Source organism: Oncorhynchus keta, chromosome 8 (assembly GCF_023373465.1).
Source record: "Oncorhynchus keta strain PuntledgeMale-10-30-2019 chromosome 8, Oket_V2, whole genome shotgun sequence".
NCBI classification, from domain to species: domain Eukaryota; kingdom Metazoa; phylum Chordata; class Actinopteri; order Salmoniformes; family Salmonidae; genus Oncorhynchus; species Oncorhynchus keta.
Genome location: NC_068428.1, coordinates 24,901,564 through 24,927,918, shown reverse-complemented (window position 1 = coordinate 24,927,918; position 26,355 = coordinate 24,901,564). Strand labels below are relative to the sequence as shown.

General features: G+C 41.7%; 1 protein-coding gene across 1 annotated transcript; it reads right to left on the bottom strand.

Annotated features, from left to right (window-relative positions):
* Positions 1-2,428: 2,428 nt before the first annotated feature.
* On the bottom strand, positions 2,429-26,076 carry LOC118387050 (ankyrin repeat and SOCS box protein 2-like). The gene is made up of 9 exons (XM_035775164.2): positions 25,878-26,076; positions 24,423-24,737; positions 23,964-24,133; positions 23,675-23,830; positions 16,084-16,329; positions 15,459-15,630; positions 14,766-15,363; positions 14,526-14,679; positions 2,429-3,734 (listed from the first exon to the last, which is right to left on the bottom strand). The coding sequence occupies exons 2-9, from the start codon at positions 24,716-24,718 to the stop codon at positions 3,586-3,588; spliced, it is 1,941 nt and encodes a 646-aa protein (XP_035631057.2). The 5' UTR covers positions 24,719-24,737; positions 25,878-26,076; the 3' UTR covers positions 2,429-3,585.
* Between the last annotated feature and the right edge of the window lie 279 nt (positions 26,077-26,355).

Here is a 26,355-nt window from a genome sequence, read left to right as displayed (position 1 = left end):
ATGAAGAACAAAGGCTGTTCACAATTTCTAGTTTTACCTACTGTATTAAAGTGGAAATATAAGTGTGAAATTATTATTTTTTAAATTATTATTATTTTGTAAATTACATCAAAATAGAAAACAACTAACTTGTCAGTTGCTGTTTACTTCAGTAAATTTACCTCTCCAATTAGATCTTGGATTAAAACTTAACTTAATGTTAACCTGTAGTGACACCCCATCCCGTGAACGGGACCGTTGTCATCATCTGACACTAATTAGCATAACGCAACGGACATACATCTTCCTAGAAAATATTCCTATTCATGAAAATCACAAGTGAAATATATTGGAACACAGCTTAGCCTTTTGTTAATCACCCTGTCATCTCAGATTTTCAAAATATGCTTTACAGCCAACGCTAGACAAGCATTTGTGTAAGTTTATCATAGCCTAGCATAGCATTATGCCTTGCTAGCAACAGGCAAACTTGTCACTGAAATCAGAAAAGCAATCAAATTAAATCGTTTACCTTTGATGAACTTCAGATGTTTTCACTCACGAGACTCCCAGGTAGACAGCCAAAGTTAATTTTTTCCCAAAATATTATTTTTGTAGGCGAAATAGCTCCGTTTGTTCTTCACGTTTGGCTGAGAAATCGCCCAGAAATTGCGGTCACCACAATGCAGAAAAATATTCCAAATTATCTCCATAATATCGACAGAAACATGGAATACGTTGTTTAGAATCCATCCTCAAGGTGTTTTTCTAATATCTATTCGATAATATATCCGTCGGGACAATTAGTTTTTCACTAGGACCGATTGGAATAATGGCTACCTCTGTATTTTACTCGAGAAACTCTCTCGGAGCCACCATGTGACCACTTACGCAATGTGGTCACGTACGGCTATTCTTCAACAGAAATGCGTAACATTACGTCACAATTATGTCACGCTGTAGACACCTTGGGGAATACGTAGAAAGCGTAAGCTCGTTGATGGTATATTCACAGCTGAATAGGGAGTCATTGGAACGCAGCGCTTTCAAAACCTGGGGCACTTCCGGATTGGATTTTTCTCAGGCTTTCCCCTGCAATTAGTTCTGTTAAACTCACAGACAATATCTTTACAGTTTTGGAAATGTTAGAGCTTTTTCTATCCAAAGCTGTCAATTATATGCATATTCTAGCATCTTGTCCTGACAAAATATCCCGTTTTAAAACGGGAACCTTTTTTTTCCAAAAATGAAAATACTGCCCCCTAACAACTTAAGTGACAAAACAACATTAATTCAACATTGTTATGTCTGTAACCAACATTTGCTAAAGATATAATCCTGTCACACTGTGTAGATGGACAGTCTCAGAGTTTCTTCTTTGACTACTATAACAATACTTTTGACCAGCTGAAGCAAGTCACACAATTTTTCTTCAGGCTAGCAGTAGCCAGTCATGCATTATTTGTTTGCCTATTTTGTTGATAATCGAATAGGAATTAGTAAGTAAATAGTGCACTTTCAGCTGTGGGGATCATTTCTTTGACTTCTCGAATGCAAACACATTCAAATATCAAATATCAAATATTTTTATGCTTATGCATCCTTATTTCTATGCCAAACTTCCCCGGTTGTGCATGGTCAAAATTCCCCTTTCTAGTAGGGGTGTGCTGAGTACTCAGACAAAACGAGCATGGTAACGGAAATTGACAATTTTTCGAATATGTTTACGGTACGACACATTTTTGTAATTATACTTGATCAGGATGAAGTCATTTTCAGCTGCCAGGACGCATCTCTCTGTCACTAAATCTGTGCTGCGCTGTGCAATCTAAATAACTAAATTGGCTAGTTTGGCTGTCTGTAAAGAAATGTATGTGGTGCATGTTACGCTTCCTGTCATTATTGGATTTGAGCAAGCATCACTCCCCCTCCCTCTCATTTCCCCCAATGTCTTTGTCATTATGACCTGAGCTAAACCCATGCACATTTTTACAAAGCGACAGATCAGTAAAAAACTGAATTACAAATATATGGGGCAAGTGAATGACCTAAATCTGTGTCTGGAATAGGCTCAAATGCAGGCAGCAGTAGCCAGCCATGCATTATATGTATTTAATTGATAATCGAATGGGACTCAGTAAGTAAATAGTGCACTTTCAGCTATCAGGATCATTTCTTTGACTTCTCGAATGCGAACACATCAAAGCGTTCATATCAAAGATCCATCACCATATTGTTATGCTAATGTATCCTTTTTTCTCTGCCAAACTTCCACTGTTGTGCGTGGTCAAAGAGCTACATTTTTATGTCATCTGACCTTTCTGCATCAACATAATGATGTGGCCGGTGCAATATTGCTTCTTGGAAGTCCAATATCTTAACAACTTGACTGCTGACATGCAAAACATGTTGGGACTGTATCAACAATGGACTAATGAATATCGTTTTCCTTTAAGACTTTATTTATACAGTGTTTGACATTGTATGGCTCTACTGCAAGCAAGTACTGATGATATCATTAGCATTACATGAGTCTGTCAATAAATCTGCAATATTCATAGAAAAATGAACTTTTTTAAAAACATTAAACACTGAAATAATTCCACCCACCTGTGGCAACAGACCTTTGTACACAATGCAGTACTGAAATCACTATATTCAACTATATAATGGATAGTTCTGGCCAAACAATCTGATTGCCTGAGAAGCATTCCAAGCTGTGGTTTATTTTCTGATACAGGCAAATTCACTGTACTTTAGTCAAATAAAATCTCACTGTGCAGGGTAAACAATTAACTTAGTAAGCAATAAGAGTCAGAGTTGCTATTGCTAACCAAACCCAAATACCTACAAGTACATACATTTACCCATAATTTACAATAGATTCATTCGAATGTTACTCCTGCCATTGTAATATCAAATCAAGCCTATTATGCAGTACACAACTGTGCAAAGATACATTCCCCCTTCATCTCAACTGACTTACAATATAAAAAACAATCACATTTATTGAAAACAAGTCACGGAATCTGTGGACTTAAGAGTCAACAAAACAAAAATCGAAAACAACTCATTTGTCAGTTGCTGTTTACTTGAGTAAACTTACCTCTCCAATTAGATCCAATTAGATCTGCCCCCTAACACCTTAAGTGACAAAACAAATCCTACATAAACATTAATTCAACATTGTTATGTCTGTAACCAACATTTGCTAAAGATATAATCCTGTCACACTGTTTAGATGGACAGTCTCAGAGTTTCTTCTTTGACTACTATAACAATACTTTTGACCAGCTGAAGCAAGTCACACAATTTTTCTTCAGGCTAGCAGTAGCCAGTCATGCATTATTTGTTTGCCTATTTTGTTGATAATCGAATAGGAATAAGTAAGTAAATAGTTACATTTACACATCATTTACAATAGATTCATTCAAATGTTACTCCTGCCATTGTAATATCAAATCAAGCCTATTATGCAGTACACAACTGTGCAAAGAAACATTCCCCCTTCATCTCAACTGACTTACAATATGCAAAACAATCACATTTATTGAAAACAAGTCACGGAATCTGTGGACTTAGAGTCAACAAAACAAAAATAAATTCCTAGACATCCTGGAAATGTACCTTTTCATAGTTGAGGAACTTGATTAGTCTTGGTGGGAGCGGCAGGGTGTCGATGTGCCTCAGTCTGGGGATTCCAACCTGCTGATGGATCTTCAGTCTGCACAACTGCATCAGTGAATGTGGTGGCACTGAAAGTGCAAAGTTGCTTATTAACCAACATGAAAAAAAACTATAGTACTGTTGTATCCCAGCAAACAGGGGACCATCTAAGGACATTTGGCTATGTTCTCAATAGGTCCCTTTAAGAGTTTTGGCAAGATGTTATCCCACTGACGTTCTGAGAACGTTCTAGGAATATTAAAACATAACATTAAGTTTGGGACACTAAGAACACGTTCAGCACAGGTTCCGGTTTGGTCGCAGGTCCCCGTAGGGAACGTTTCGAAAAGGTTCCTACTTGGTTCTGATAGGATGTTATCCATGGGCCATTCAATGACCACAAGGGGACGTTTCATGATGGTCAAGGGGATGTTGCATGATCGTCCCAAGGCAACCTTCTCTGGGGACCTTTGTGTAGTTCCCTGAAAGTTACCAGGTCATCACTAAGGACCATTTCAGGACCTTTTCAGGATTTACATTTGACTAGTTATTAGGATGTTGTATGATCGTCCCAAGGCAACCTTCTCTGGGGACCTTTGTGTAGTTCCCTGAAAGTTACCAGGTCATCACTAAGGACCATTTCAGGACCTTTTCAGGATGTACATTTGACTAGTTATTAGGATGTTGCATGATCGTCCCAAGGCAACCTTCTCTGGGGACCTTTGTGTAGTTCCCTGAAAGTTACCAGGTCATCACTAAGGACCATTTCAGGACCTTTTCAGGATTTACATTTGACTAGTTATTAGGATGTTGCATGATGGTCCAAAGGGAATGTTCTCTGGGGGACCTTTGTGTCGTTCCTTGTAAGTTACCAGGATTTCATCGAGGACCATGTTTGGACATTTGTAAGATGTTCTCAAGACATTTGTTTTACCAGTTGTCAGGACATCATGTGATGGTTCCAGGTGTCCCAATCCATTACAAGTAAAGTAATGAAATTGTATGGGGTTTTAAGGTAAGTGGTTTGCTGTTCAGCTACAATAGTCAAACAAATACTTAATCAATCAAAATATGTTCACATTTTACATGATCCCTTAGTACTGACTTTTCAATATCACCCCACCTGGGATTTGAACACACAATCTCTTTACTGGGATACAGTTATATTTTTGCTGCACCACAAAGTCTGTAGTATTTGCAGTCAGAAGTCCCCTACACATTAATGACCTATGATTAAAAACAAAAAACTGTGTTTTAAGTGAGAAGTAGGCATTGGTCTGAAGCCTGAAAAATAAAGGAAGTTCACATGGACACCGCAATGCCTACTCCACCCATGCTCTACCAAGGTTTTCTAGCACACAGCTTTGGCGTACAACTGTAGCTATGCTGGTCTATTGTACTTCAAACTATGTGTAGGCAGATTGCTTAGGATTTAAACTTCTCAAGCAGCCTAATTCATACTCTTCGGTGGGATAATAGACTTTACTGTGTTCAGCTATTTAAATCCCCAATCTTCTGGTCTCCGGGTGGTAACGATAACCATTACGCTGCTAACCCTGTGGTAACCACGTAATCAGTATTGATTGAACGTCATTTTATCTTGCTTGGTTACATTTGTTTTGTCTAAAACAGTTGATGTTTATAAACGGTCTCATTTATACCTAACCAAGTTAGAAGTATGTCATATTCTTTTCACAGAGCACAGGTAGCACAAGCAAGCAATGAGATCCCACTAAGCAGTTACAGATGGTCAGTGCTATCTTGAATCCTAGACCTCTGTCCAGCTGTGTGGTCAGGTGTGGCAAAGAAGGACATAAGCAAATTACAGTTGGTCCAAAACAAAGCAGCACATATTGCTCTTAGATGTACATGGAGTGCGAATATAAATGACCTGCATGTCAATCTCTCTGGGCTCAAAGTTGAGGAGAGATTGACTGCATCATTATTGGTCTTTGTGCGAGGTATTGATGTGTTGAAGGTACCGAACTGTCTGTTCAAGCAGTTGGCACACATTTCAGACACTCATCGGTATCACACAAGACATGCAACCAGACGTCTCTTCACAGTCTCCAGGTCCAGAACAGTGGCTGGGAAACACACTGTATTAAATAAATTCATGACTAAATGGAACTCTCTACCACCCCAGGTAACTCAAGCTAGCAATAAAAACTGATTCAGAAAACTGAAAGAATACATTGCAGCACGACGGGAACTGTGAATAGACACAGACATTTTTAAGCATTTTATATTGTATTTGACATTGTATTATGTATGTGATACGTGGTTGGGATACGACAGGGATATGTGTATGTCTCCCTTGGCTGAATGCACTAGCTGTAGGTCACTCTGGATGGGAGCGTCTGCTGAATGGATAAATTGTAATGTAAATGTAGTTCAATGTACACTGACTGTACAAAGCATTAGGATCATCGTCATTTACGCTGCTGCTCTTCCTTTTCACTAGAGTGGCACGTGTAGCTTGTTTTGGCCAAGCGTAAGTCATCAAAGTGGAAATAGGCTACAGACATAGAGCCTCTATGTAGCAAAAGTTAGGAGATATCTAATCAATGGAAGATGGAATTAAAGTGATGGAATTAAAAGTTACAGGTAGGCTGCTAACTTAATATTTTGAATGTAGTTGTTGTTGTTTGTAACTGTGTAGGACGAGAAAGTGCATGCAGCCTCAATTAGCCTAGCTAGCTAGCAAGATTAACTAGCCTTTTCCGGTTTGACGCAGTCAAGACAGCTCCTACGTAATCATTTTGGATGTGAAATAACCTAACTACTGCAACTATTAGTGTACTATAGTGCGAGTTGGCTTTTTTGGTTGCTGTCTTCTTCTCTCCCTCCTCCCTGCACCCCGTGTCAGTTGCTCACACTCACAGTAGCCTACATACACAGTATGGACCCCTGCTTCCCTCACTCGGATCGGAGCAGACCAGGTTTGGATCGGACCAGGTCTATATGGAACGAGTCTTGTTGTCCTTTGGTCCATTTGGAACGGGTCTCTCTATATAAAACATTTATTTATAGTGCCTTCTGAAAGTATTCAGACCACTTGCTTGACTTTTTCCACATTTAGTTTAAGTACGTTACAGCCTTACTCTAAAATTAATTAAATAATTTCCCCCCCTTTTCCCCCTCAGTTTTACATTTACATATGTATTCAGACCCTTTACTCTGTACTTTGTTGAAGCACCCTTGGCAGCGATTACGGCATTGAGTTTTCTTGGGTATGACGTTACAAAGCTTGGCACATCTGTATTTGAGAAATTTCTGCCATTCTTCTCTAAAGATCCTCTCAAGCTCTGTGAGGTAGGATGGGGAGAGTTGCTGGACAGCTATTTTCAGGTCTCTCCAGAGAAGTTCGATCTGTTTAAGTCTGGGCTCTGGCTGGGCCACTCAAGGACATTCAGAGACTTGTCCCAAAGCCACTCCTGCCTTGGCTGTGTGCTTAGGATAGTTGTATTGTTGGAAGGTGAACCCCCGCCCCCAGTCTAAGGTCCTGAGCACTCTGGAACAGGTTTTCATCAAGGAGTTCTCTGTACTTTGCTCTGTTCATCTTTGCCTAGATCCTGACTAGTCTCCCAGTCACTGCCGCTGAAAAACATCCCCACAGCATGATGCTGCCACCAACATTCTTCACGTAAGGATGATGCCAGGTTTCCTCCAGACGTGATGCTTGCCTTTCAAGCCAAAGAGTTCAATATTGGTTTCATCAGACCATAGAATCTTGTTTCTCATGGTCTGGGAGTCATTAGGTGCCTCTTGGCAAGCTCCAAGTGGGTTGTCATGTGCCTTTTACTGAGTGGCTTCCGTCTGGCCACTCTACACTAAAGGCCTGATTGGAGTGCTGCTGCGATGGTTGTCCTTCTGGAAGGTTCTCCCATCTCCACAGAGGAACTCTAGAGCTCTGTCAGAGTGACCATCGGGTTCTTGGTCACCTCCCTGACCAAGGCTCTTCTCCTCCAATTGCTCAGTTTAGTAGGGTTGCCATCTCTAGGATGAATGGCCACTGTGTTCGTGGGGACTTCAATGCTGCATAAATGCTTTGGTACCCTTCCCCAGATCTGAGCCTCGACACAATTGCTGCCAGTTTTAAAGCTTTTGAAAAAGCTAACATGAGTGCAAGTAACAGATGGGAGGAACAATACATAGTCTGCTGCAATCTTCAGTTGGCTCATCTTCACTAGTGATCATAAACCAAGGCTTTCTGAAGGCCAAGTTGTGCTTGTGCTGAAAAATGGTTAATTACTCAGCTTCATTATCTGTTCACAATGCAAATTAGTGACATCTGCTGGACAGCAATAAATTGCAGAGTACGATTATCAGATATGTTTTTTTCCCTCCACTGTTTTTATCAAAACTCTGTGGCGCAGTGGTATGTTGTTGGCTTTAGTAACCTATAATCAGTTGGAATACCAGGTTTGCATCTTACATCATGCTTCCCTTATGGCCTGAATCTATGTCATTATTTAGATGCTTAACAACCCCCTGGAGCCCATGTCCGCATCCCCGTGTAGATCAAATCATCATGATAAAAAAATCGGCATAAAAATCTGTTCGTTTTTTTTGCATTGGATGCGTCTCAATCCACGTTATCCATGTTGTGTATAAACTACAGAGTATTTATCCCAAGACCAATGCAGTGTGATCACTGTAAAGCTTTTGGACATGTTTCAAGTGTTTGCAGAAGGGAGAAGCCGAGAGGTCCAAGTTGTGGAAAAGATAATGTCATGTGTTTTAAAAGTGATGAAAATGTGATATGTCGCAATAGTAGTGAGAACCATGAAGCCACCTCTTTGGAATGCCTGACAACGGTAAAAGATATCGAGGTGGCCAAATTCAGGGCTGTCCAGAACATTTCATATACAGCGGCTGTTTAACGGGTTGAGGCTTTGAATGGTGCTCATGAAGAGTCCATTGTGGTGGATAGGCCTTCACTGCAGGCTGCAGGGGTTGCCTTTAACCATCAGGACCAAGGTATTTTAAAGGTTAAGAAGGTGGACTTTGTGGCCTTTATAGCTATGGTGATTAATGGCACTGCCAAGGTGGAGAGAAGGTCCAGGAGAATAGACATCATTGTGGATGCGGCGGAGCGGTACCTGGAACTGAAAGATTTCTCGGAGGAGGAGTTGAATGGAGTATTGTCGCAAGCCGCACAATCCTCTCAGGACCTAGAGCCCGAGAAGGGAGATATGGAGATTTTAAGAAATGAAGAAGTGGGAGTTTTGATTTGTTTTTGTCAATTTACACATTTATTTGGGTGGAATCATTTAGTTTTCCCTATCATGTACGGATGTCATTTTTACCTTGTTTTTTTCAACCCGTCCAGTTGGTGGCAGCCATACACCTTTTTGGGTTGTGGTCCGCCATAAAACCCACAGAAGAAGAAGAAGAATGTTAAAACAAAAATTAGACAGTGCATGTCAGAGCAAAAGACCAAGGAACTGTCCGAAGATCCCCATGAGAGAATTGTGATGAGGAATATATCTGGGGAAGGGTATAACACCATTTCTAGAGTTTTGAAAGTTTCCAAGAGCACAGTGGTCTGTCCGACCAAACAGAGCAAATGGGCAAGAAGGACCTTGGTCAGGGAGGTGACCAAGAACTCAATGACCCTGACAGAACTACAGAGTTCCTTGGCTGAGATGGGAGAACCTGCCAGACGGACAACAGTCTCGACAGCACTGAATACAAATCTTGGCTTTATGGGAGAGTGGTGGAAGCCACTCCTGAAGAATAAGGCACATGGCAGCATGCCTGGAGTTTGCAAAAAGGCATGCGAAAGACTGAGAGCATTAGGCAAAAGAATATGTTGTTTGATGAGACAAAAATGTAACTCTTTGCCCTGAATGCAATATGGGGTATTGTGTGTAGATGGGTGAGAAAAAACATACATTTAATCCATTTTGAATTCAACAAAATGTGGAATAAGTCAAGGTGTATGAATGCTTTCTGAAGGCACTGCAGGTCTACTATGCTGTGTTATTATATGTAAAATGCAAATTTATTATTATTATTAAATTAATTATTATGTGAACTTGCGAGACATCGATTCAGCTTTGATCTAACTTTACTAAACAGGGTTGGGTTAAGTGCAGAAGACCCATTTCGATTGAATGCATTCAGTTGTGCAACCTTTCCCTTTCCTTTCCCTACCATTGCGAGAAGTGTTCAACTTCTATTTGTAATAATAATTATAACTGATGAGTAGGACTATTAAGCATAGGCAACAGATCTTGATGACTGTTATTTTAAGCGATTGAGTCCCTTTGTGGTGCTGACAGGACAGCCCCAGAATTTTGCAATGGATGTGGTGCTGAAGGAAGTCTGAAGGATAGCTCTGCCATTCAGCCAGTTCAGGAACAAACAACAAGAATCCATCTTTTGGTGTGGTGTATTCATGCATCTTAGTAAACTAGAATCGTAATGCATTGTTACCTCCAACTTGCCCCAATTCACATTTCCACTTGCCCACCCTGACATACCAAGCTAGAACGGGCCCTGTGTCTCAACCAATAGCCAATGTAGGTTAAATATCCCAAGCAGGGCTACAGCATCTTCCAGAGAGGGTCAGGCTCCCTGGGCTTTGCTGTGGCCTCTCTGGTTTGGGTGACCTCAGAAGAAAAGTATCAATGTGACCAAGTGGTCACATATCGTTCTGGACTCTTCTGCGCAAGACGGGGTCCATGGAGTTTTATGAACATCAAGGAGACACACAGTGAATTTGGAACCTGGATCTCATTGGTCTGATGATTAGTTTAATTTGGCTAAACCCCCTCTTACTCTGCCAAGCTGCAGGGTATGTACAATTCAAAGGAGGCTGGTTGGAGGAGTTATAGTAGGATGGGCTCATTGTAATGGCTGGAATGGAATCAATGGAATGAAGTCAAACATGTGGTTCCCATATGTTTGATAGCAGTCCATTTCAGTCATTACAATGAGCCCATCCTCCTATCAATCAAATTTATAAAGCCCTTCTTACATCAGCGGATGTCACAAAGTGCGGTACAGAAACCCATCCTAAAACTCCAAACAGCCAGCAATGCAGGTGTAGAAGCACAGTGGCGAGGAAAAACTCTCTAGAAAGGCCAGAACCTAGGAAGAAACCTAGAGAGGAACCAGGCTATGAGGGGTGGCCAGTCCTCTTCCGGCTGTGCCGGGTGGAGATTATAACAGAACATGGCCAAGATGTTCAAATGTTCATAGATGACCAGCAGGGTCAAATAATAATAATCCTATGGCTCCTCCCACCAGCCTCCACTTGTACAGTTAAGCAGTGGAATGACCTCACATGCACATGTTCTCCCCTACTGTGAACAAAGTTCCTAAAGCCATTGATGGTGGAGGCACACAAGAGGGAGAAGCAAACAAATTGAGAGGCTCTGGCCAGCTCTCTCTGCAGGATGTTTGCCTGACTTGTCAGGTCTATGTGGGCTTGGACTGCTTGTCAGTTGCACCTTTAAATGCTTGTGGTTTTGAACAGGCGGCTTCTTATGTTTTTATATTTGCATTGTAGTCATTTAGCAGACGTGCTTATCCAGAGCGACTTGCAGGAGAAATTAGGGTTAAGTGCCTTGCTCAAAGGCTCATCCATAGATTTTTTCATCTAGTCAGCTCGGGGGATTCAAACCAGCTACCCTTCGGTTACCAGTTCAATGCTCTTAACCACAAGGTTACCTGCCACCCAGGCGGGATAGGAACTGCTGGTTATCATTTTTCAATGTTCTGATTGGCCAAAGTGGTCAAGCCTATGACCGACCATCGCAGTACACACCTATAGTTCATCATTCTTGACACCACCAGAGAGAAGACAGGGAAGAAACCACCATTTACCTAGTGTGCTTTACATTACATAGGCTATTTATCGATTTTCATGGAAATTGTGGTAATTAAATAGAATGTATTTAGGATTTATCAGAATAAATGTTCCAGAAATAGTTTTACCAGCTCTGTGTTATCTCAAATTGAAAAAAGTGAGGGTACACTGCTCCCCCACGCTCTGGCAGCACTACAATCCTGCTCCTCTTTCCTATATTAAGAGGCTTAAAAGCATATCATTCTGATATAATGCTTTCTTCATTGATAATGTGTGCGCAGTTGAAATTTGGCCATAGACTCAATGACTGAAAAATGCATATTTCAAAGTTCGTTTATAATGACAAGAATAACTAATAACAACCAACCCATTTTTTTTAATGTCGGACCAATTATCTGTACGCATTTGTTGATTATCCTCAGCTTGAATACCAACATACCAACAACATCTACAGTAGTTACAGGCTGCCAGTTGTGTTGTTGAGCAACCAAGTTGTTGGCCCCGGTTTTAGACAGAACTCTGTTAAAAGCATGTTAGCATTGTTCAAAATGCAGCAAAATAGTATCACCCCATTAGTTTTTATTGAGCACACGAGAGCGATAAATTATACATTTTATCAAAACTGTTGCATCTACAAGCGTATTTAGTCTGAAAGTTGGCAAGTCTAATGGTCACTTTATGGACGAGGTAGTCTCATTCTTATCTGACGCCCTGATGTTGAGCAAGAAATTCATTTTTTTCCCTATTGCTAATGACCCTGTTAATAGGGATCGGCATTCCCATCAACGGGGCAGTTGTAAATCATGCAGCGCCTTGTGTCAAGATCCTAGATTTGGGAGAAACAACAAATGTTGTGTCTTATATCGGCTGAAAGCTAAACTCTTGTTAATATAACTGGACTGTCCAATTTACAGTAGCTATTACTGTGAAAAAATGCCATGCTATTGTTTGAGGAGAGCTCCTAACAACAAAACACTTTTTTCATCGTGATAGGTTTGATACGTTCACCTCTGAAGGTGAAATGTATACTTACATTCTGAAATTTTGATCTGATTTATCATCCAAAGGGTCCCAGAGATAACATGAAGTGTCGTTTGGTTAGATAAAATCCTTTTTCATATCCTAAAAAGGTCCATATATCATGCATGATCGATTTTGTATTTCTACTCGTTCAATTTGCAAAGAAAGGAATATGTGAAAATCTCACCCTAAACGTTGTTTCAACCAGTCAAATCGCGTTCGTATGTAGATCCTAGAAAATAACCAGACTTCACTATATCATTAGGGGTGTACTATATCCTATAGGACATCATATTTGGTCAGAGAGCGACGCCTTCATGGCACGCCGATGACGTGGGCGGTCTTCACTTGAATGACTCTAACTTTGTCAAATAAGCACCAATCGGTGCTAGCTAGATAGCCAATGTGCTGGGCTTTACGGGAGTATCCGGAAACCATGTATCTGTCGTAAAATGTAGCTACTAACCTTGTACGACAGCATGCCTTTTCATTTTGGACACAAATTATTAGAATATTCAGAGTTATGAAGTTATGAAAACTGGTTGTTTTGCACATGTTGAACTTATAATATGGCTACTAATACTGGAGAAGCTAAATCAAAGTCCAAGTATACAGATTTGATGATATTCTTTCAGAAAAATGTAATATAAATGCAAAGGTCTGCTTCACGATTTGCCCAAATGTACCTGGGTGACTTCACACTAAATGTCATGGAGAACGCTCATACTTCAAGTTATCTGTCTGAAACTTTGCATATACAGTGCTTCCATCTTGTGGACACCATTGGAATTACAACCATGGCTAGAACTGGGACCTTGCATTTCAAAGATGGTGGTAGAAAATAAACGTTTGTCTTTTTCTTTGTATTATCTTCTACCAGATCTATTCTGTTATATTCTCCTACATTCAATTCACATTTCCACAAACTGTTTCCTTTCAAATAGTACCAAGAATATGCAAATCCTTGCTTTAGGGCCTGAGCTACAGGTAGTAGTGTCATTTTAGGCAAAAATTGAAAAAATGGGTGTTATCCCTAAGACGTTTTAAAAATCTGGTATGTGGTTTTCTGTAATGGCCGAACAGCTCATGACGAGAGCTTTCTCATGCATCTTTGCACTTTTCTTTGGGACCATCAGGTGATGTCCTCGGAACAACCCTGGAACTAGACAAAAATCTCTAGGGGACCAAGACAGAATGTCCTGACAGCATCCTAAAATCACCCATGGGGAAGACGTCCTTGGGACAAACCAGGATCTAGACAAAATTTCTAGATGACCATGACACAATCAGAGATGTAGTAGAGGATAAACACACATAAATGCCATTTATGCACCTTATAATTTCTGCAATAGTGTTTACGCACCCTTTTATTTTGTAAATGAGCATTTACCCACTTATATTGCATTCACAGCAATGATCAAAACTCACAATGCTTAAAATTCTTGATCTGAGTGTGCCTGCATCTTTGTGACCGAGTCGAATCATGAACAGTTGTTTGTTCTTTATGTTCGCATGCACCCCCCAGATTTTCCTTGCTAGCAGCACATTCACCACTATCTAAACCGGCTAACTCCGCCCCAATTGCAAGTTGCTGCACAGGCTGAGGGCCAGTAAGACGTGAAACAAACTACCCCAGCTCGGAGTAAGAATCATCAGAGTCAGTTCACTGAGGCAATAGATAATCTTTGGGAGAGACGTGAGCGAGAGACCTATTAAGTGAATTAATAATGTTTTGGTGGCAATCAGCTTTGAAATCAGCACATTTTGAGTTATGGTTTGCGTATTATCAGGGGTAGTAAATTCATGTTGGCTTTAAGCTGGCAAGGAAAGTTAATCTACAAAGCTGAAAGCTACCGGAATCTTCTTGCATTGTAAAGTGTTCTAGCCTGTATGGACATTGCTTTGCAAACAGCAATGAACCGTTTAAATATTTCTAGCAACAAAAGTAACAAAAATTCTAGTACCCAATTTTCATGTTCTAATATTGAGAACTGAAGTTTCGGTATATTGTGTAACTCTATGGTGTAAGCTCACTTACTTGCTTTCACCTTGATCCCTGCCCAGTCACTGTAGCTATCCAGGTTCTCGATCAGCCTGGAGCAGAGTTTCACATGGCCAACGTAATCCAGGAGCACATCTATGATGGGTCCTGCCCAGCGGCTAATTGTCGGATCGGAGATTGCCTCACAGAACTGAAAATTAAGGGTTCAAATTGGATTCAAAGAACAACCCGAAATGGAATTGGAAACCCTCTACATTGCACATAAACCCAACCTACCTGGACGCAAGTGTTGTGTCGTGCTTCGTCCTCATCAATAACGTAGCGCAAAGTTTCGCCAAAGATGCTGACCCTTCTTGAAATTATCAGGGGTGGGTGTGGCTTGCTGCCATATGTGCAATCAAAACAGGAAAGGGCATCACAGCCATTGGACATCAGATACTTCAGATAGTTCAGGATGTGCAGATACTTCATACCGAGCATGACCACTGCCGGGAAGGAGCAGGGGTGTGTGGGGATGGACGCATTCATGTTAGCTCCATGCTCCACCAGAGCGGTGATCATTTCCATGTAACCCTGCCTCACAGCAACAAGAAGAGGGTTTAACATATCAAGGTTGGGGTTAGCACCTGCATCCAGAAGCATTTCAGCCGCCTCTAGGTTGCTGTTGGAGACTGCAAAGTAGAGTGCTGTGCTGCGATGGTCCTCATACATTTTGGATCGGTCTTCTGCGAGCTGGAAATTGACGTCATAGCCTGCCTCGATAAGGATCTCCAGGATCCAGTCCCGGTTGTGCTCGGCAGCCAGGTGGAGGGGACTGATGCCACTGCGTTGAACTTTGACCATGCTGGTGGCAGGGATCAGCATGGACACAATGCTACAGAAGGGAAGCACAGGGATCAAATTGAAAGGGAAATGTTTGGCTTGAAGAGAAACTTTAAATTAACCAATCAATCAATTAATTGCACTCACTCAAAATGACCTTTCTGGACAGCAATATGAAGAGGCAGGAGGCCAGACTTGGTTGTTCGGTTTGCATCTGCTTTATGAGATAGAAGCAGTTCCACAACTTCCTTGTAACCATTCTTACTTGCCTCATACAGAGGTGTTTCCCCCTTCCTTGCCTGGCAGTTTATATCAGCACCTACAATATACAAGAACATACACAACATTTATACAATGTTGAAATGAAGGAAAACTTGCAGCTGGAATCGGTGTTTGTAGGCTATACAATAAATGAGTCTGCAGGTCCACTGGGCGTCAGTCAAGTAGCCTATATAGGAGGCTGCGTGTCTCGTGTGAATTCTTGTGTGGATTATAAGAAATTGTCAATATTTGTATGGGTAGATGTACATCACCAGCAACAGATGGTCTGCATGCTTAATGGTTATTTTCAATTATATTCATGCCATTGTAAAGAACATAATACTTTCTACAAGATGTAAGGAAACCCATCAACAAGGGTTTGGACATTAAAGTAGAGTTCAGGGCCAATATGTTATGAACTTGTTGTGCTTACGATCCTAGACTGCATCTTTAAAACAATCAATTAAAAATAATCTTGAAACTGGCATGTGAAAATTTGAAAACGACTCACCTTTTCTAATCAAGAAGTGCAACACATCCAATCCCCCATTCTGTGTTGCCATATAGAAAGGTTCCATCCTGTAATTATTGACTGCATTAAGCTTGGCGCCGGCCTCCAACAACATCTGGCAAATTTCCACGTTAGCATGCCCGGCTGCTTCATGGAGAGGTGTCACACCCTGAACACAAGCCTTGTGTACTGAGGCTCCATACTTCAGGAGGTGGTCTACAATCTCCACATTGGGCTTCTCGCATGCTGAAAACGCATTGTGACAAACAACACAGGTAATTGTTGTTGGATATTGCTGTTTATAAAACATAAGCTGATTGTGTAACAGTGGTGGACTTCACCAGTATGACCAGTAACCTAGCTTGAGACCTGGAGACTTGTCTTAGCCCCAAGAGCTAACACCTACAGATGTCAGATCTTAATATGACCCATTTCGTCGCAGGAGGAAAATAATCCTGCAGCAGGAGGATTTGAATGTATAATTCATATTTTTAACCGCCGCCAGAGGGCAGCTGGAATCGGTGTTTGTAGGCTATACAATAAATGAGTCTGAGTCTGCAGGTCCACTGGGCGTCAGTCAAGTAGCCTATATAGGAGGCTGCGTGTCTCGTGTGAATTCTTATGTGGATTATAATAAATTGTCAATATTTGTATGGGTAGATGTATTTTTCTTTTGGGGAAATATTTTTTTATATCAATTATTTTATTATATGTTGAAGGCAACCAATAGTCAGACTAAATGTTTGGTTGTCTCAGTGCCTGTGTGGTCCAGCAGGTACAGCCAGTGACCATGGCATACATATGTCAAAGTAGGAATGGGTTCAAATCTGGCCCACTACTAACCTTTGAATTTTTGGAGAAACTAGTACTTTTCTAGTTATTCTCTATGGGCTGTACTTATACTCTTACTCAAGTAATTTCTAATGCCCAGAGCACGCAGGACCCCCTACCGGTGAATTATGAACGTCAAACTCGAAAGAATCATGATTCTACAACTCTCTCGCTCACCATATGGGGCTTGTTATTGGTGCTGTCTATAGATACCTTTGAAACGAGGTCTAGTTGCGGCCACAACCGGACTAGATTGTGAACCACTCTTGGCGTAATGACACTGCTCGGCTTGCCTGGCTACCCTAACTCCGTGCTCCGCCCCAAATGCTATGCTCCATCCACGGACCTTAGAGCAGCGGGAGAATTCAGATTGAGCTGTAAGGCAACTGCTTGATGCCACGAGAGAGATTAGCACAATATTGTTAGCGACCTGCAGCAGCCCCCAAACAATTAGTTCTCAAGTTCGAGTTTTGAGCAGAGGCAGGCTGAATGTGTTTTGGTTGTACGAAAAGCTGTGTCCATCAAGTAACATTCAATAAATGAGTAGCATTCGTTCTTGCACCATGTGATCAATTATCAGTTCTAAACATCTATTTCCTGTTGTGTACATGATAGACAGTTACTGGTTGGAGCACATCTCTGTAGCTGCTGAGCTGGAGGAGCACGTATTAATCCTACTGTAGAATTCATTGCAGCCAGCAGACTAAAATGAACAAGTAACTTGGAAAAAATTAATTGTGACTCTTGTCAGTAAAAAGAGTCATTCAAAAAGTAAGAATTGTTTGCGAACTGCACATCCCTAGTCTTCACTCCTGAGGATTTCTTGTTCTTTGGTTCTTAGCCAGATCAGCGATCAAAGATAAACTGCACGTTAATGACCTTCTGCCTTTGTAATATGATATATTTCTGGAGTAAGATAAGCATTTCGAAGATACACTATATACACAAAGTATGTGGACAAATTAGTGGATTCGGCTATTTCAGTCACACCCGTTGCTGACAGGTATAAAAATCACATACACAGCCATACAATTTCCATGGACCAACATTGGCAGTAGAATGGCCTTACTGAAGAGCTCAGTGACTTGAAATGTGGCACCGTCATAGGATGCTCCCTTTCCAACAAGTCAGTTTGTCAAATTCCTGCCCTGCTCGAGATGCCCGAGTCAACTGTAAGTGCTGTTATTGTGATGTGGAAACGTCTAGTAGTAACAACGGCTCAGCTGCAAAGTGGTAGGCCACAATGTCAACACAAGAACTGTTTGTCAGGATCTTTATGAAATGGGTTTCCATGGCCAAGAAGCCGCACACAAGCTTAAGATCAGATGCGCAGTACCAAGTGTCGGCTGGAGTGGTGTAAAGTTCTCCGCCATTGGACTCTGCAGTAGTGGAAATACAGTCTCTGGAGTAATGAATCATACTTCACCATCTGGTGGTCTGACGGACAAATCTGGGTTTGGCGGATGCCATGAGAAAGCTACCTGCACCAATGCATAGTGCCAACTGTAACGTTTGGTGGAATAGAAATAATGGTTTGTGGCTGCTTTTCATGGTTCGGGCAAGGCCCTTTAGTTCCAGTGTAGGGAAATCTTAATGCTACAGCATGCAATGACATTCTAGATGATTCTGTGCTTCCAACGTTTTGGAAGTTTGAGGAAGGCCCTTTCTTGTTTCAGCATGACAATTCAGCCGTGCACTAAGCGAAGTCCATACAGAAATGGTTTATCGAGATCGGTATGGAAGAACTTGACTGGCCCTAACCTCAACCCTATCAAACACATTTGGGATTAATTGAACGCTGACTGTGAGCCAGGCCTAATCGCCCAACATCAGTGCCCGACCTCACTAATACCTTTATGGCTGTATGAAAGCAAGTCCCCATAGCAATGTTCCAACGTCTAGTGGAAAGCCTTCCCAGAAGAGTGGAGGCTGTTATAGCAGCAAAGTGGGTGACCAACTCCCATCTTAATGCCCATGATTTTGGAATGGATGTTCGACGTGAATGTCACATAAAAAGTTACACATTGGGGGCCTCCTGAGTAGCGCAGTGGTCTAAGACTCTGCATCACGGTGTCACTACAGATCCTGGTTCGAGTCCAGGCTCTGTCTCAACTGGCCATGACTGGGAGACTCATGGGGTGGCACACAGTTGGCCTAGCGTTGTCTGGCTTAGGGGAGGGTTTGCCCGGCAGGGATATCCTTGTCCAGTCACCCTGTAGCTTGCTGAGCGCAGTAGCACACGGTTGTAAGGTGTTTTCTCCAACATAATGGTGACTTCTGGGTTTAGCAGGCATTGTGTCAAGAAGCAGTGTGGCTTTGTTGCGTTGTGTTTCAGAGGATGCACGGCTCTAGACCTTCGCCTCTCCAGAGTCCGTACGGGAGTTGCAGCGAGGAGATAAGACTGTACCTACCAACTGGGGAGAAAAATAAGTTAAATCTCCTGTTTTAGCTCCCCATATGATCTATATTTGTCAGCCAACTAGCCAACTGTGGCGTAAAGAGTGAACAGATTAATCAGATGTGTGTGGCAATAGCGAACTAATTAGTTTGGCAATAAACATTAGGTTGCCACTAGGTAAGCTGGCTAAGCTAGCTAGCTGCAGAGTCAACCATGTAGCTAGCTAAAGTTAGCTAGATCAGCGGGTCAGTCCAATGCAGCATCCTCCCAGCATTGCACTCTCTCTCTCTCTATGACTCTCTCTGTCTGTCTGTCTGTCTGTCTGTCTGTCTGTGCCTAAATGTCATCTCAGTAAGCTTTTTGTGCCATGTATTAGAAATCACAGGTTTTTGTGTATGTGTGTGTTTTTATTTACAGCTTGTCGCTGTAATACCCTTCAAAAAAGGAGAGGTTCAGAAGAGAAGGAGGATGGAGGGTAAAACCGGTTTTGTCTAGAAGGGATACAGCTTTTGTCAAATTTACTTTTCATAGCAAGTTGGGAGAATGAATGTAGCAAGTTATGAGTTTAAGCGTAGAAAAAGGTTTAGGGTTTGCTGAAATGCAAATATAATACACTTTTGATTTCAATTTGACAAAATCTGTATCCCATCTAGACATGACCGGTAAATGACCTTGGCAGGAAAAAGATGATTGAGTTGACTATCACAATTGATACAGTATCTGTACTTTTGGATTATTTATGTTATGTTCCCCAGCAAGAAAACCAAATAATGTTGCTTACCAAATTATTCTAACCTGAACATACAGTGGTTCTTTCTTTTGAGCTTTCGCTGCGACCACCGTTTGTGGTAGATGGTGGCAGATTGTAATAAATTGCGTCATTCTGGCAAAAATGGCTGACACTTAAATAATCTGCCATAGAATTCTGAAGTCACATGATGATATGGTGTGTGAACCTCCCGCTATGACTTGGGAAACCATGCAGTTTCTTAGGCTACAGATGAAACAAATAATGATTAACTTCACAGGGTGGTGGAAGTGCATGGCGATGAGCTTGATTCTCCTTTCCAATAAATATTGAGGGTCTTATTCTGGTGACATGATGATCGATGGTTGACTGCCGTTTGACAATTGAAAATATTCTCGCTCTTATCCATAATAATCTCATCATGTACGATAGATTACATTACCGGCACTGTATCGGTCGACGACATCCGATCCTCGTTTGCTAAGTCAAACGGCACCGCTGGTTCTGCTCACACTGCCCTACCCTGTGCTCTGACCTCTTTCTCCCCTCTCTCTCCAGATGAAATCTCGCGTCTTGTGGCGGCCGGCCGCCCAACAACCTGCCCGCTTGACCCTATCCCCTCCTCTCTTCTCCAGACCATTTCCGGAGACCTTCTCCCTTACCTCACCTCCCTCATCAACTCATCCCTGACCGCTGGCTACGTCCCTTCCGTCCTCAAGAGAGCGAGAGTTGCACCCCTTCTGAAAAAACCTACACTCAATCCCTCCGATGTCAACAACTACAGACCAGTATCCCTTCTTTCTTTTCTCTCCAAAACTCTTGAACGTGCCGTCCTTGGCCAGCTCTCCCGCTATCTCTCTCTGAATGACCTTCTTGATCCAAATCAGTCAGGTTTCAAGACTAGTCATTCAACTGAGACTGCTCTTCTCTGTATCACGGAGGCGCTCCGCACCGCTAAAGCTAACTCTCTCTCCTCTGCTCTCATCCTTCTAGACCTATCGGCTGCCTTCGATACTGTGAACCATCAGATCCTCCTCTCCACCCTCTCCGAGTTGGGCATCTCCGGCGCGGCCCACGCTTGGATTGCGTCCTACCTGACAGGTCGCTCCTACCAGGTGGCGTGGCGAGAATCTGTCTCCTCACCACGCGCTCTCACCACTGGTGTCCCCCAGGGCTCTGTTCTAGGCCCTCTCCTATTCTCGCTATACACCAAGTCACTTGGCTCTGTCATAACCTCACATGGTCTCTCCTATCATTGCTATGCAGACGACACACAATTAATCTTCTCCTTTCCCCCTTCTGATGACCAGGTGGCAAATCGCATCTCTGCATGTCTGGCAGACATATCAGTGTGGATGACGGATCACCACCTCAAGCTGAACCTCGGCAAGACGGAGCTGCTCTTCCTCCCGGGGAAGGACTGCCCGTTCCATGATCTTGCCATCACGGTCGACAACTCCATTGTGTCCTCCTCCCAGAGCACTAAGAACCTTGGCGTGATCCTGGACAACACCCTGTCGTTCTCAACTAACATCAAGGCGGTGGCCCGTTCCTGTAGGTTCATGCTCTACAACATCCGCAGAGTACGACCCTGCCTCACACAGGAAGCGGCGCAGGTCCTAATCCAGGCACTTGTCATCTCCCGTTTGGACTACTGCAACTCGCTGTTGGCTGGGCTCCCTGCCTGTGCCATTAAACCCCTACAACTCATCCAGAATGCCGCAGCCCGTCTGGTGTTCAACCTTCCCAAGTTCTCTCACGTCACCCCGCTCCTCCGCTCTCTCCACTGGCTTCCAGTTGAAGCTCGCATCCGCTACAAGACCATGGTGCTTGCCTACGGAGCTGCGAGGGGAACGGCACCTCAGTACCTCCAGGCTCTGATCAGGCCCAACACCCAAACAAGGGCACTGCGTTCATCCACCTCTGGCCTGCTCGCCTCCCTACCACTGAGGAAGTACAGTTCCTGCTCAGCCCAGTCAAAACTGTTCGCTGCTCTGGCCCCCCAATGGTGGAACAAACTCCCTCACGACGCCAGGACAGCGGAGTCAATCACCACCTTCCGGAGACACCTGAAACCCCACCTCTTTAAGGAATACCTAGGATAGGATAAGTAATCCTTCTCACCCCCCTTTAAGATTTAGATGCATTATTGTAAAGTGACTATTCTACTGGATGTCATAAGGTGAATGCACCAATTTGTAAGTCGCTCTGGATAAGAGCGTCTGCTAAATGACTTAAATGTAAATGTAAATGTCTTAAATGTATCTGCCAGCGGTTAACTAGAGCTCAAGTGTCAAGAACAGAGTAGGCACAATTGCTATTTAACGCAACAGTTTGTAGAAAAACTATAGGTAGAATTGAAAATGTAATGTAAACACATTGAACTTCAGATTTTTATTCGGTAGATGAAAACTTAAGTGAAAAGGTACATTTTGTGTGCACTTTGTCATCACGCACAAGTCCGTTTGGTGGAAACATACCACTGGTGGGAAATGCGCATATTTTCTCCATGCGGATATTTTCATGAAACTGCCGCCAATTGGATGGAAACCTTGCTATAGAAATATAGTATTTACCTGGCACTTTGTTTAACTGGAAACAAATCTTGGTATAGCCTACCCTACTGACTGTTATTATTTTATTATTCATGTTATTCATAAGTGTCTGGTATGGTTATTTCTTGTCAAGATCTGGGGTAAATTAACCCTGGACTGTCCATATTTGAAATGTGTAACTACATCAAGTCAATAGGTGGATTGCATCATTAGCACCAGAAGAGCTTGGGCCGGAATCGAATCCTTGGGATACACTAAACACACTAAGTTAAAGCCTAGTGGAGAACAATATCCAGTGTTGGAAAAATACCCAATTGTCATACTTGAGTCAAAGTAAAAATACCTTAATAGAAAATGACTCAAGTAAAAGTAAAAGTCACCCAGTGAAATATTACTTTAGCAAAAGTATTTGGTTTTAAATATACTTAAGTATCAAAAGTAAAAGTAAAGGTAGAAATAATTTCAAATTCCTTATATGAAGCAAAACAGACAGCACCATTTTCTTGTTTTTTAAATTACGGATAGGCAGAGGCACAGTCCGACAGCTCAGGTAGTAGGGATGACCAGGGATGTTCTCTTGATAAGTGCGTGAATTTGACCATTTACCTGTCCTGCTAAAAATGTAAGAAGTACTTTTGGGTGTCAGGAAAATGTAAGGAGTAAAAAGTATATCATTTTATTTAGGAATGTAGTGAAGTAAAGTACAGATACCTCACAAAACTACTGAAGTAGTACTTGGAAGTATTTTTACTTAAGTACTTTGCACCTTTGCCAATATCTATATTGTGTTATTAAACTGACAGTTGTTGATGTGTATGGCTGCATTTCAGATACATTTTTGGTACATTTGAATGTTGCAGTAATAGGACCTATGCCCATAGTGTTTGAGGAAACGAGAACATTCTTTTAAGATAGCGAGCCCTGATTCCGATGACTTGACTGGCCCCACATGGAGAGAAAGAGAACTACTCATTTTTAGCCACTAGCGAGGCTCATTTGAAATTCTCCTTGACAAAAGAGTGATCAAGTTAAGATCTAACATCTGTAGGATTTATTTACCTTTGAAGAGTGGTGTTTCTCCATTCTCATTGGCAATGTCTGGATTGGCACCTCTGTCCAGAAGGCACTCCACACAGTTCACTTGGTGAAAGGCGGCAGCCAAAAGAAGTGGGGTCTGATTGTAACTACCACATGTGTTCACCATACCAGGATGGGCTATAGGAACGACAACAGAACTTTGTGACCCAAGAAAATGAAAAATAATCAACACGTACTGATAAAGGATCTGCCTGAGAATCAAGACTTGTGTGTATAAAATCAATTACACGTGTCTTTATTTCACTCTCACCTCTTAATATAATCTTGAGGCATTCTATTTGACCGTAATATGCAGCTTCGTGGAGAGAAAGCCATCCTCCCTCATTTGGTGCCAAGAGACTCATTGGGTTGCATTTCACTATCTCTTTCAGAGCCTTTAAATCCCCATTCTTGATCACATTCACCAGAGGTCTTGCATCTCTAAAGCATAGGCAAAGAGGAAGGGGAAATTTGTCATTCAGTTTAGTGTCATTGTGGATCTCGCTAAACATTAGCAGCATCAGGACACACATTTGTGGAACATCCTTATTACTGCTGTCCCTGTTAGGGAAATGTATCAATACTCACCATCGGATTTCTATGTTGGGCATTTTGGAATTATAATACACCTGTGCACCAACTTAATGCTCATCAAAATAATAATTGTTTTCACACTCATTCTTTCTGGAATACATACTGTCAAAATAAGTTAAAGGGTTGACAGACTCACATAATAGGCTCTGCTGATGGAGGGTTTGCAGGTGATGGGTTTGGATGTGGGTTGGCTGGGTTTGGATTGGCTCGGGGAAAGTCATACATGTGCCTTGTTGCAGAGGGGAGCCTGACACGGGTCGTAAATTGGTTTGGCTGGTAATTGGGTTGTCGATCCACAGATTGTGATGATTGAATTGACCCAATAGAGTTGTTGTCCTCAATGAGGCTGCGATCGATGGCCAGCTTCATCAGCTCCTCATCTGACAGGACACTGTAAAGACTGTAGTCATCAAAACCTGTAGGGGTGACCATTGCTCCAGATATGGTCGATCTGGTTGCAAGGATACAAAAGCCACGACAATGAAACTCACTAAGATGTAACTGCATTTTTAAAACTGCATTCAGTACGTAACCAAAATCACCAACAGCATGTGCACGTCAAAGTAAAATTGCTAAAAATGGAAAAAAATACATATTTTATATGAAAACCAATATTTGACTTCAGTCAAAACTAGAGATCATTAAGGATTCAGATTTTATTGGCGCCATATTTAAGTTATAGCATACATTTCAGCTTCAATGTTGGTATCAATTGCCAAAAAAATGTAATTAGCCTGTAATACTCATGTAACTTGAGTGTGTCAACAAGATGCGAAAGACTGCACAAGCAGTTGCTGAAATTTGCTGCACATGTACTAATGTCAAAGAGGTTATTCAAGACAACTTTGAGTTCAAATATTTTTTTGACAAGTCAGTGTTGTGGGCATATAGTGTATTGTTTTAGTCTAGGACGAGCACACCTTTATTCTACTTGCCACCAAGCTCTTGATAAGTGTTATCGCTGGGATATAACATAAATATGCACATCATAGAACCCATTTGAAACAGACAGTGGGAACTGAAGTCAAAAGCTTAAGGGAGAGAAAAATGCATATTTGAAGCTTTACATAATTTGTTTACAAAGTCTCCTATGGCAACATAAACATAAACAATGGAGCAGTATATCTTTAGTTTTTGGTTATGATAACGTAACATACATTAGCTGTACCAATCTCATTATATCATATTCCTACATCATATTCCATTCATAAATGGAAATTACAGAAAATCTTAGACTGTAATGTCGATTGCAAACCACATGGCTAGGGTTAGGGTTAATTCATGACATTTCTTGATGTCATTTCTTTGCAGCAACTATGCCAGTATCCAATTTTAAAAAGTAATTCAACCATTTCTTTCAATGAAGTCATTGTTTTCTAGACCATTGTTTTGAGAGAGTGCAGTTATAAGATACATCTGAGCAATAACTTACTAGCTGGTTACCAAAGTAATTTTGCTGAAGGAAACTTAGTGTAAATTGCAATTAATGAAAATATGCATGCATTAAGTCCTTATACAGCTTAGTAAAACATGGTTATTAGCATTAGTCAAGTTTAAAATAAAATAAAAAGTACAGACATGCTATCGCTACCTTTTAGAGTCGGCAGTGTGCAGTCAAAACACTATAACTGTAGACCAGTAGTTGTTAGATTGTAGTTATCGAGAGGTGATGAGGATTTGAAAAAGTATTTTACTCTCTGAGTGGTCCACCATGTGAATGAAGAGAAAGCAGCAGCTCCAATGTTCATGATATATTCCAAAGTGGGTCTTGATTTCATGTTTTGGCAAGCTGACCTATGACCACAAAGTTTGTTTGCATGTGTTGCTCAGAATAGGGGTGCCCTTCTTCAGATATGGCATGGTTTGTGCTGACAGCTAAGTTCCTAGAGGGGGGTGGGGGAGTGTGTGTGTTTGGGGGATATTATTTAGGTTATACCAAGGATCGATCTAAAAAAACATTATTAAATAATATTTGTCACATGTTTTTAGCAGATGTTATTGTGGGTGTAGCGAAGTGCTTGTGTTTCTAGCTCTAACAGTGCAGCAATATCTAACAAGTAATATCTAAC

What these genes read in the sequence shown, in the direction of transcription:
- LOC118387050 (XM_035775164.2), bottom strand. Translation starts at nt 24,718, where the DNA reads ATGGTCACCCCTACAGGTTTTGATGACTACAGTCTTTACAGTGTCCTG. An exon ending in CCATCAGCAGAGCCTATTAT is followed by an intron (nt 24,134 to 24,422) that starts GTGAGTCTGTCA and finishes CCTATGCTTTAG; the next exon opens with AGATGCAAGACCTCTGGTGA. An exon ending in AGAAACACCACTCTTCAAAG is followed by an intron (nt 16,330 to 23,674) that starts GTAAATAAATCC and finishes ATGCGTTTTCAG; the next exon opens with CATGCGAGAAGCCCAATGTG.